Source organism: Mastomys coucha, unplaced genomic scaffold (assembly GCF_008632895.1).
Source record: "Mastomys coucha isolate ucsf_1 unplaced genomic scaffold, UCSF_Mcou_1 pScaffold5, whole genome shotgun sequence".
Lineage (NCBI taxonomy): Eukaryota > Metazoa > Chordata > Mammalia > Rodentia > Muridae > Mastomys > Mastomys coucha.
In genome coordinates, this window is record NW_022196911.1 from 25,088,279 (window position 1) to 25,100,559 (window position 12,281).

Here is a 12,281-nt window from a genome sequence, read left to right on the forward strand (position 1 = left end):
CTACCCTGCGCGTCTAGGGCCGGGAGGGGGGGTCCCTACCCGCTCCTTACTGGCCAGAGAGACCCTGTTCTGGGCACAGGGCTCAGTAACCTACAGGTGGGTGCAGGGACAGGCTGTGTTAGCTGTCCCCCCCCTTCTCCTGCCCCGAGGGAGGAGGCTGTCACGGGGTCTCCTTCCCAGGGCCGCAGGGAAGCTACAGTCGCCCAAAGGAAACACGAAGTGCCTGGTGTTTCTTGAAGTGCTGTACAGCCATATCCAAAGTCAACCCTCTCACCAAAGCCCTGACGTTCTCTTCCAGGGAAGTCAGCTCTTTATTAACCTGGAACATCTCATGACGTCACTGTTATCTGTGAATGTGTGCAGAAGCCACAGTAGCTGGATCTGGCTGTTCCCAGCCCGCTTCGCCAAAGGCCCCTCCACCACTTGAACAGAGTGATGATCACCTGGAGACTTGTTAAAGAGTTTCCTGTCCAGTTCCCAGCTAACCTTGAAGCTGGGGCAGAGGGAGTACCTGACAGGGTTCCTACTGTCATGGGTTCTCGGCATCCACTGAGAGTTGTTCTCGGCTGTTCCAGCGCTCACTAGGCCCCTGAAGACTAAGACAAACTTCGATGGGAAACCACTGATGGCCAAGTTGCTTCTAGGTAGTTCCACTTTGGAGTTTATACCAAAAATCTCATTCTTTTGTTTGTTAGTTTTGTTTTATTTTGTTTTGTTTTTTTCGTTTTTTCGAGACAGGGTTTCTCTGTGTAGCCTTGGCTGTCCTGGAACTCACTCTGTAGACCAGGCTGGCCTTGAATTCAGAAATCCGCCTGCCTCTGCCTCCCAAGTGCTGGGACTAAAGGCGTGCGCCACCACCGTCTGGCTTGGTTTTTCGTTTCTCCATGTAGCCCTGGCTGTCCTGAAATTTACTCTGTAGATCAGGCTGGCCTTGAACTCAGAGAGTCACCTACTTCTGCTGGACTTAAAGGCATTCCCCGCTATCGACCGGCTCAAAGGTCTCATTCTTATGGGAAGGACTCCAACCAGTGTGAGGATCAGGAAAGCAGGCCTGAAAATCCTCCACTGTAGCAAAGACCATCTCTGCTGAGGAGACAAAGCTGAAACGGTTTCAAAAGAGTGCTGGGCAGGGGCATGTGTTCCTCATTACTGGGAACTGGAGAGGAAACATCTGAGGGACAACAGCTGGGCCATGGTCCTTCGATTCCAGGGAACATACAGGTGAGGTCACCTGTCTGTATTCCAATTCACACCTATGTCAATTCCTACATCCATCACTGAAGACAGGAGACAGAACAGAATATGGTCCTGCAGAATGCTCAGTTCTCAGCCAACCTCGGGCTTGGTACAGTACAGCTAGGCAAAAGGGATAAAAGATGAACCCGTTGTCAGACCAGGATATCAGATGATCGAGGGAACAGTCCTGGACTCTGCCTCACACTGTCCTGCTATAGGGGACAGGGATTGGAGTGGAATAGCCAACCCCCCTCCCAGAGTCTGGAGTTGATGTGCCCACCAGTATAGTCTTGCTGCAGGTTTTGCCAACCTGTTGGAACACACACAGTCTGGTTGCCATGGTGACGGTGATGGCTTTGAGGTAAAAGGATGAGCTAGAGGCTGCTGTAAACAGGAAGTGGGGGGGAGCCCCACTGCAGGGGCTCTAGCATCTGAGACTGGGTTTGCTCCTGTCTGATAGGAATGAGATCCAAACATGGAAAGAGAAGCCATGTCTAGTCTTCCCTGGACTCCTCCCTCCACAGACGTGCGTGCGTGTGTGTGTGCGTGTGTGCGTGCGTGTGTGTGTGTGTGTGTGTGTGTGTGTGTGTGTGTGTATGACAACCCATTGGTGACTCATGCTGTCGTCTTTCTTGACTCATCATAAGGCTGGATGGCTCAGATTCACTGTGCCCTTTCTCATTGGCTCAGAGCCTTGTCTGACCCGGGAGACTGGTGAACCTTAGTTCCTGAGCTCAGCCTGAACGGAGAGCCAGTGAGGGCTCATAGGGTCAGAGACCAGGAGCTTTGGTTAGAGTTCCATTTCCCCTGAGACCTGCCAGAATCCATCCAGCAGCTGAAAAGTGGCTTCAGGAGCAGGTGTGGCTCAGGATAGCCTGCCTGACAAGCTGGTTATTGAGCAGTTCACACCAAGTGTTTTGTGACCTTACTGCAGTCAGTTTCCAGGCATCTGGAGCCAGCTCAGGTCTGGGTGCTACCGCATGTGAGGTTTTCTTTCTTTTTCTTCAGAACCAAACAAAGAAAACCCCAGATTTTCATGTAGCTCAGGTTGGCATCAAACCTCCAACTTGCTGAGTGGTGGTGGCTCATGCCTTTTATCCCAGCACTTGGGAGGCAGAGGCAGGCAGATTTCTGAATTTGAGGCCAGCCTGCTCTACAGAGTGAGTTCCAGGGAAACCCTGTCTCAAAACAAACAAACAAACAAACAAACAAACAACAACAACAAAAAACCCCCTCCAACTTGCTAGGTTAACTTTAATTTTCTGATCTTTCTGCTTCCACCTTTTTTTTCCCCTCTTAAGTGCTGGAATTACAGGCATGTGCCACCATTCCTGGTTTTAAGCAGGTGTGGGAACTGAATCCAGGACCTTGTACATGCTAGGCAAGCAAGGGCTCTACCAATGGCTACACCATTAGCCCAAAGCTTGACTAATGAGCCAGTCTTTTTGTTTTGTGTAGGCTACTAGGGACTGAACTAGCATGTGAGAGGCATGCTAGGCCAGTATTCTCCCACCAAGGTACATTGTTGTTTCACACACTGACTTTTATGTGACCAAGTTGGAGGGGAAGCAAAAGAAGCAGGTCTTGGATAGGGTGTGGCCAAGAGCAACACAAGGCAATTTGGTGAGTCTGAGTCCATCTGTGAGACTCTGGAAGGCCTGATGGAGAACACAAGCTCTTGACATCTGTCCAGTGAGGGGTAGTGTGCCAGGGCCTGTTTTCTTTAATGGTCATTGCTATGGTCAAAGGCCAAGTGGAGACAAAGGACATGCACTGTGCAATGGTGCTCATACGTGCTCATCATCCTCTGCAGAACTGTCTGGAGGCACCTTCCTCCCTTCTTTCAGCTTTGGGACCAGTCCCTTCCAGAGACAGGAATCCTTAGAGGGGTGAGAACTTTCTTATAAGGCAGAGTCCTTGGATGAGGACCGTTTCTCCTACATTTCTGTCATCTGCCCCCTTTTTTCTTCCAAGAGTTCAGTTATGGCCTTCAGGACATAATTGGGCCAGGGACACAAATGCCCCAGGTCAAGCTCTCCACCAGGCCCAATGACTCCTCAGTGTCACTGACAGTATATGGAGGCTTCTAAAACTCCCAGGAGCTATTGCATGCCCCCATCCACAACTCAAGTGTCAGGGTTAGGTGGAGCAAAGTTCACCAAGCCCAACATTTCCCGAGTCCTCCTTACTAGAACTGGTTCAAATCAGTTCCAGGAAGTCCAACAACCTCAAAATGATGTAGCATATCCAGATGTCATTGGGCATTTTGCCTGCTGAATTGCCCAGGTGTCCTTGGGCTTCCTCTGAGGTCTGTGGCTGGATGGTCTGGGAAGGCCAAGGGAACCAATAAGCTCCAAACCATTCTCGTTGGGAGCAGCAGTGGCTAGGTCTTGTAGCTGGCCAAGTCCCAGTGGATCTTGGTAGATGCAAGGTTGTTCTGTATAGTTTTGTCAACTTGACATAAGCCAAAATCATCAGGAGGGGAGGGAACCTCAATTAAGAAAATGCCTTCATAAGATCATGTTGCCGGCAAACCTGTAGGGCATTTTCCTAATTAGCGATTGTTAGGTAATGGCCCAGCCCATTGTGAATCAGGTCACCCCGGGCAGGTGGTCCTGGGTTCTATAAGGCTGAGCAAGCTTTGGGGAGCATGACAGTAAGCAGTAAGACTCCATGGCTTCTGCATCTGGCCTGGGCAGGCAGGCAGGCAGGCAGGTTCCTGTCCTGTCTCAATTCCTGTCCTGACTTCCTTTGATGATTAACAGTGATATGGAACTGTAAGCCAAATAAACCCTTTCCTGTGTAACTTGATTTCTGGTGATGGTGTTTCAACACAGCAATTAAGACAAAGGCCATGATGTGTCCCTGGACAGAGCACAAGGCCCAAGCTCCTAGGAGCTGCTTGGGAATCAGCCTTTTGCACCCATGACATCACCTGATGGGCTCATGCATTCCTGGAGCCTGTCAAAGACTTTTCTTTCAAGAATTTAAAAACCTGTGTGTGTGTGCCTTTGTCTGGGTGGATGCCTGTGAAGGCCAAAGGAGAGCCCTGGATCCTTTCCCGCTTGAGTTACAGGATGCTGCAGAATCGCTTGACATGGGTGCTGGGAACCGAACTTTGTTCCTGTCATCTCCCCAGCTACAGCCCCACCTCCAACAGATTCCCCAAGTAAAACTCCCCTTAGAAGCTCCACCCAAGAACCAGGTTCCCAAGGAGACCTTACTTTCCAAGGCTTGGGGAGAGGCTGGTGAGGTCCTAAGAGTGATAAGGGCGGCGGCAGGCGGACAACGAGCATGACTGGGAGGGACTAGGAGGCAGGGAGGAGGAAGCAAAGGACACAACCCGAGGGCTGCAGTTTGTGGAAATGTTTTAATTAGAGGATTTGTAGATACAGTGGTTAATCTGTTGCCCACAATTCCTTACCAATGAAGCTTCATGCTGGGATACCCTCCACCCAACCCTCTTAACACAGGATGGTCACAGACCACATTCTTATGTTACAAGATTCACATCTCTGGTAATCCAAGGACTGTGGTACAAAAGGAACACTTCATAGCTGGGGTCACTACAGTTTGCTAGAAACATCAGTTACTTTAGAATACTTTAACTATAAAATATATTGAATTTCCATATATTAACCATATACATGTGTACCTATTACTAAATGTAGTCAGTTGTTACAAAATAAGACATTCTGAGAGCAGGCTACACACACACACCAGCCTGAACTCCCCAGGTGAGGCCCTGTGCCATTAGCTGCAACTGTCCATCCAAACTCAGCTCCCAACTATATTTGTAGCTAAACATACCCACAAGGCACTGGCAACCCAGTCCATACCAGTGCCACCAGTGGTGTGAGCACAAGTCCCTCCAATTCCAGAGTGATGGACTCCTGGCTGCAGACCTGGCCACCCCTTGATTGGTCCCTGAACTTGAGCCACTGGTGCCTGGTTCCCACGTCAGGGGTCTTCCAGGGGGCCTCAGGAACAAGTCTGATGGACACTGATCACTGCCTGTGTCCACTGCACCTCCCTGTGTTCTGTAAGCCCCAAGATCACAGACCCAGCCCAGCCCAGGTGGGCCACTGCCAAGAGCAGCTTCACCCAGCCCAGCTCCAGCAAGCAGAGTATGTGGACGGTAGTACCTGAGGTCGTCCTGTGCTGAGGCCACACCAGGCTGGTCTCCTGGGCCGTAGGGTAGGGTAGAATGCAGGCCAGGAGGTGCAGGAGCTGTGTGCTCAGGTGCTCTAGAGGAAGGACCCACTCTTGCCTGGGCTGGTGACAGAGTTACCTCTTCCAGATGCAAAGGTAGAACATCAAAAGGCCTGAAGCTAGCATTCAGGCCACAGTGGGGCCCCCACTGTACAGCTAACAGGCAGGGAGGTCAATGCAGGCCAGTTTGTCCTTGGCTCTCACCTGGCCTCAGCCTTGGTCTGGATCAGCCAGTCTTTCACCTTGTTGGGTTTACAAAGGCTGGATGCGGATTCCAACTTCATGAGGATCTCAACGCTGCCTGGTACCTTAAGGCCCAAAGACCCAGGTGGGGAGAACAGAACACATCTCTGTACACAGTCCTATTTACAAAGAACCAGATGAAAAAGATGGAGCTGCATGGGGCCTGGGCCTATCCCTAGCAGAAGCTGTGAGATCTCCTAGGTGCTGGTCCTCAGCCTTGGTGCCTGGCAAGGACTGCAGCCATGTGAGGAAGGCCAGACATACTGAGGTACCTCCTCACAATTTAATGATGATAATGCAACAAAAACCTTTATATAAACAGTTTATTTTACTCTAAACAGCAACACAGACAAAACGCCATATAAACACAAAGGAAGTGGTGCAGGATGGAGATGCTGGCCAACTTTGGATCTGAGGCTCATAAGCAACAGCCCAGGTTTCTGAGAAGGACGAGGGTAAGGAAGGAGGACAGTGTGGTTCTGTCATACAGCCAGCTGGAGGCCAGAGCTCTGAACAGTGGGAAGCATGCCTGCATCCGAGCGACAGGAAGAAACTAGCTCCTAGGGGCTTACCAAGTACAAAAGTTTATCACTTTACAGCAGTTGAAATACTGACATCAATATTAAAATAAAAGCAAGTTTTACTTAATAATCAAAAATACAAAAGACTGAATATGCCAGTGGCGGAAATGGAAAATGGCGCCCGCTCAACCCTCCCAGGCAACTAATAACTGTACGGAGCGAATTAGATCTGCAAAAGGTTGTAAACAAGTTCTTGCCAAGCCAATCCCTTCCTCGTCATGGAGCCCAGGGCCGCTGCTTATGAGGGGGCAAACTTCTTCGCTTGTGCTCGAACCCTTTTCTCATATTCCACTCTGTTTTGGCTGAGGAGGTCAAGAGAGAAAAGAGAGTTAGACAGAGTGGCAACATGCCCTGGCTGAGATGGAGAGAGAACCCACCCAGTGCCTGCCCAGGCGCAGGGAGGCAAAGTGGTTGGTTATACCAGATGGCCCTGTGACAGGGTAGGGACAACAATCTCCCTGAAAGGTTCGGTGTCTACCTCAACCTCAGGGACAGAACACAGACAACTACACTGAAGAGTGTGTCCTCAGCTTCCTACAGTGTTGTACCTGCCCTATGCCGAGCCTTTTGCTGGAGTCAGGGTCTTGCTGCCCAGGCTGGAGTGCAATGGCGATCCAGTCAACTCCCACTACTGACTAGGAAGTGCAGTCTGTGGCTCACTGCTGGGAAGCCAGATCAGTGCTGAACTCATTACACCACAGCCTCTCAGTACAGCTGGGAACACAAGTGTGCATCTCCACTGAGCAAGTTCAGAAGCCTGGTCTTAATCAGCCATGAACAAGTAAGTATGAGACGGCAGTCAGGGGAGGATAGCCCTGTTTTGCTCAGTTCTGAAAACAGCAAAGAGCATCTGCGGGCTTTCAATATGGAAGGCACGGGCCTTCCACTGTTGAGCCTTCAAACCTAGGCTAGTCTGAACTGTGTATAGGAACAGAAAATTGATGTAAGGGAACAATGTGACCTTAAAGATCACAGAACAAGACATTTCCAGGCTGGGCTCCTTAGAGTAGCAGTCCTTAAGGGTTACATCCAATAGCCCTGGCATAGCATGAGTTGCAACACATCAGTGATCTTGCAAAGTGTCCCTAGAGCAAGCCTGAGCCCAAGTTGCCTGGTCTCAAGAGTTTATAGAGTGGCCAAGGTGCAAATGACAGGTTCTTGTGCCAAGGTCACCCCAGAAAGGTCCAGAATCAGAAACCAAGGAGGGAGGACATAATACTTAGAAGCTCATGCTAATTCTGGGAGGCAGCTGACATTACCATGACAGCAGCCCAGCCCTTAACCAGGAGTACTGCTACTCACTAAGCAAGGCCAGGAATGAGGGACATGAAGCTTTTATATATAGTAAAAACACACACAAAACAAGCCATTGACAGAAATCCGGATTATGCAGGAGAAACAGCACCGAGAACTGCAGTTAAGTTCTCAAAGAACAGAGCCGTGTTAGCTAGCTGGGAACCAAATTCTAAGGCCAACTGTGAACAGAGCCCAGTCTAAGTCAGAGTGCCATTAAGCACCAGCACAATGAGAGGCTCCAAGGGTCTGGTCAGAGTATACTGCTTCATGAGCTGCACACTCCTTGTGCCTGCACTAGCAGCCAGCACAACAGAATACTGGTGGGGGGCTTGCCACAGCATCTTACATAAGGCTCAGGCCCAGAAGAGCCTGGAGCACAGGTGGTCAGTACACATAGGCAATGCACCAATAGGTGTAAGCTACATTCCCAGGGATGCTAGACAGACCTGCCTTGGCCACCAGAGAAGGCAGCACACAAATACCAAGGTTGGTTATGCACCCAACTTTCTTCTGGTTCCTTCCCTGAAGATACAGTGTATACCCACTCCTTCCTGTCCTGCCTAGTTCTTGGAAAGAGCAGACCTGGGGGGTCAGCAGACCTCCCTAGGGCCATGGGGCTAAGATAGAGGTGTGCGGGACTCTGCTCTATTTCTACTGGGGTGAGTAGAAGGTTGGTGTCTGAGACACAGGGAGAACAGTGGGGCCAAGGTCCCTGAAGGAAGACTAATCTTAGGAATTCCAGCCACAGAAACTTTAGTCCTTGCCTAGACCAGCATGATCCTCACAGTCAGCAAGGATGAAGTGTGAGAGCATGCGTGCATATGTACATGAGTGTTGGACCTCTATTTTGTTATTTTAAGTGTTTTCCTTGCTGCCCACAGAACTAGTTCAACTGTTATTCAAATCCTAATTGATCAAGTGAGGTTATTCGCCTTCAGTAGGTAAAAAAAGACCCAAGAGCACTCTATCAGTAAGGTTGTGTTATGATGCAATGGGCCACAACTTTTTATATACCTACCACAGATTACTCCAAACGGTCCATCAGTGCCCACATCACCTGTTCTCTACCCACCATCATACTCTGGTCCCTGTCCTTGCTCAGAGTAAGCTCCCTGTACACATGGTTCTGTTGCTGACAGGTCAGACATGCAGTTCCTTGGTGGCTCTTGTGGTGCTGCCACCCAGTGGGAGTATGCGCCTCTTCCCCAGGGCCTCCCTCTCAGCTATCACACCCCAGAGTTCCAATCTGACAGGTGGCCAGCCTGCACTTCCAGGAAAAGGTTAGCCAGCTGCTACTAACCAGTAAATTGTGTAGGCCTCTGCTTGAGCTGGGTCTTGAATATTTGGTTCATTTAGAAGTTCTTGTATTCCTAATAAGATCTGTAAGAGAAGTAAAAACAATCAGCTTACATTGATGGGGCTTGTGGGGTATGAAAAACAGCCTTGGCTGCTGGGCAGCAGTAGTGCATGACTTTAATCCCAGCACTTGGGAGGCAGAGGCAGGTGGATTTCTGAGTTCGAGGCCAGCCTGGTCTACACAGAAAAACCCTGTCTTGAAACAACTCCCCCCCCCCCCAAAAAAAAAACAAAAAAAGAAAAACAGCCCTGGCTACTGTGAACAGGACAAACTCATAGCAGGGCAGTCAGGTGCCACTCCATACCTGTTTGATTGTGATAGCTGGCCTCCAGTCCTTGTCTTCCTCCAGAATGGACAGGCACACTGTGCCAGAAGGATACACGTTTGGATGAAACAGTGGTGGCTCAAATTTACCTGGAGGACAGGGAAGGAAAGGAATACTTTTGGAGGCAGATGCTGTCCCCATCTCATGCTGCCCTTGCCCTTCTTCCTGACACCAGAGCTCCTTTAAAAGATACAAACTCAGAAACTCAACAGCAAAGGGACAGAAAGATGACAATACACCTTTCCTTCCTGAGGAGCTAAGGCTAGACACAACAGACAATTCTGCCCTGAGGAACCTAGAGCAGCCAGAAGAGAGCATGGTCAGGAGCCAGGGGAGCTGAGCCTGTGCCCTTCTCTCATGTTCATAGCAAGAGGAAAGAGGCCACAATACATGTCCCAAAGACCTTTTCAGTGTGTAGACCACTTCCTAACACAGGCTTCAAGTACACCACATTTCTTTACAATAGTAGAAAAACCTGTCCCACTTAGTGATACTTGAGAATGTGCCTCACTTTGATCTAGGCAACTTCTCTTTATTTTCAAACCAGTACACTCCCAAAAGCAAGTCTAAAGGCAGCCCTTTTTGTTTTGTTTTGTTTTTTTTAAAAGCAAACGAAGGGGTTTGGGTAGCTCTGTGGCAGCGCACTTCCCTGGTGTACACAAGGCTTGGGCTGAGTTCCCAGTACTACAAACAAACGAGCTGAGCAGCTGTAGGAGTGCACACCTACATCAGCTACTCTACAGGCTAGGCAAGAAGATTATGAGCGCAAGGCCAGCCTAGGCATCTTAGTGAAATCTTGTTCAACAAACAAACAACAACAAAATAGGGCTGAGGTGGGGTCGGACGTGTGCTTCCAGAGGCTCTGGGATCATTTCCCAGGACTCGGATGGAGACTTACAACTTACTGCTGCTCTGAGGAGGGAATCAGTGTTTGTTCCTTCTTTCCTTTCTTTCTTTGGTTTTTTTAAAAGTGGGCTTCTCTATGTAGTCCTGGTCGACCTGCCTTGAACTCTGGTGGGATAAAAGGTGCCACCCCCACCCCCAGTTTTGTTAAACCCTCATTGTCCCCGAGCTTTAAATAACAAAAAAAGGTGGGAGCATAGCTCAGTGATGGAGCACTTGTCTAGCATCTGTGAGGACCTGAGTTCAAGCCAAAGCATTACAAAATGCTAAGTTAACAAGACATGAACACTAGCACTAAGGTTAAATCATAGAAAGCTCACTAACTTTTGTACAACGTATCTGTGCAAACACAGTGGCTGTAAGTTACTGCATGCCTCTCCAGGCAGAGCTGTGAGGAAGGACTTCAAAGTCACTTGTGCCATAGGCACAATAATAAGCAAATGGAGAGGTTGTGGGTGTCAAGACCTCAAAACTAATTTCATCAGTTCCTCCAGCTCAACTGTCTCACAACTGGGCCAGGTCTCCAGGGTTCATGTTCCCATCTCCACAGATGGCACTTTTTTTCACCCCACCCCAAAACAATTTTTCTTCCTGTTTTTTTGTTTGTTTTTTTTAAAAAGATTTATTTATTATTATATTAAGTACACTGTAGCTGACTTCAGATGCACCAGCAGAGAGAGGGTGCCAGATCTCATTATGGATGATTGTGAGCTACCATGAGGTTGCTGGGATTTGAACTTAGGACCTTTGGAAGAACAGTCAGTGCTCTTACCTGCTAAGCCATCTTGCCAGCCCCCTTCTTCCTGTTTTTAATGTATGTAGGTATGTTTGTGGATCATGTGTGTGTAGAGCCCATGGAAGCCAGAAAAGGGTGTCAAATCCCCTAGGATGGGAGATGTAGCTAGTTGTGAACTGTCATGGGATGTTAGAATCCAACCTTGGTCCACTAGAAGAGCAGCTAGTACTCTAACCCAGAGCCACACTTCTACTTTAAAACTCGCCTTATCTCTGGGTCCCTTACTCATCAGCCATTCTCAACACAAGTCTCTCCCTGAACCTTTCCCAATTCTGGGCTCATCTTTTTGTTTGCTAACTTGTACTTTGCAAACACAAGTTTAATCTTGCTTGCCAACCATGTTTATTCCCACCAGTGATAACTTGCACATGAATCTCAGCTGGCCATTAGCCCTTTTATGCTTTTAGCCTCACTCAGCAGAAGAAGCTGCTTTGAGCTGCATCTTGTTTCCTTTTACTCTCAATTATTTCCCAGGTTGCTTCTAATACACACGCGCACCAACTCTGATTTCTGGTTCTCACCAACCAGGCTTCCATGGTGTTCCTGCCCTGTCTTTGTGAACATGTGTGGGAATCTCTACTGGTTAGTTCTACAGAACAGTGGCAGGTCAGGTCAGCATTGCTGGTGACAGCAGATCTTTCAGAGAAACAGCCTTCACACACCACAGCAAGTTCTTGGCTGCCCAGCCCTCCTCCCTGGTAACCCAGAAGAACCTGAGAAATGGTGTACTCTGTTCCGTTGCATCTCTCACTGATTGACTTAACTCCAGGGTCACACAGATAGCCAATCCCAGAGGCTAACACCTCTTGTATTTGCCTGACAAAGAAAGAATGCCTTCCACTCCAAGATCAGAAAACCTCTGGAGCCTCCTCCAAGGCTGCCCTGTTCCTCATTCACCTGGCTGAGCAGAAGCTACAGGCTACGGCAAGGGAGATTCCCCTCGCAGCCATCAGCAAGGCCTAGCTCCATCACATATCCGGCTGTGAGTGGGTATGGCTTTTCTGGACTATCCCTTCTGTTTCATGGTCCGCTTGCTTATTTGCACAAATCCCACAACATCTAACCATGTCTCGGTAACTGGTTGGTGACGATGGTCTAACCCTGCTGATGGGTCTGTATCCTGGGTCTACATTTGGATCTTAAGGGTCCTGAAACTTCAAGGGACTGACTGTCCCTGCCCTTTGCACCTTCACACACACTTTAGATCCTGCTTGACTGACTGGGACATCCTGTGACACTTGCAGACTAGCTAAGACGGTTGTTAGTTTGTTCATCTCTCTCTCTCTCTCTCTCTCTCTCTCTCCTTCCTTCTTTCTTTCTTTTTTTTTTTTT

At 49.0% G+C, this 12,281-nt stretch overlaps 1 protein-coding gene across 6 annotated transcripts in view; it reads right to left on the bottom strand.

The window, feature by feature from the left end:
- Positions 1-4,587: 4,587 nt before the first annotated feature.
- Positions 4,588-12,281, bottom strand: part of Ube2i (ubiquitin conjugating enzyme E2 I) — a 15,066-nt gene continuing 7,372 nt past the window's right edge. For all 6 annotated transcript variants that reach the window (XM_031351350.1, XM_031351347.1, XM_031351352.1 and 3 more), the window contains 3 exons: positions 9,230-9,339; positions 8,869-8,948; positions 4,588-6,574 (listed from right to left, as the gene is read on the bottom strand). In XM_031351350.1, coding sequence (XP_031207210.1) covers positions 6,511-6,574; positions 8,869-8,948; positions 9,230-9,339 — 254 coding nt within the window. In that variant the 3' untranslated portion in view covers positions 4,588-6,510. The remainder of the gene's footprint in view (positions 6,575-8,868; positions 8,949-9,229; positions 9,340-12,281) is intronic.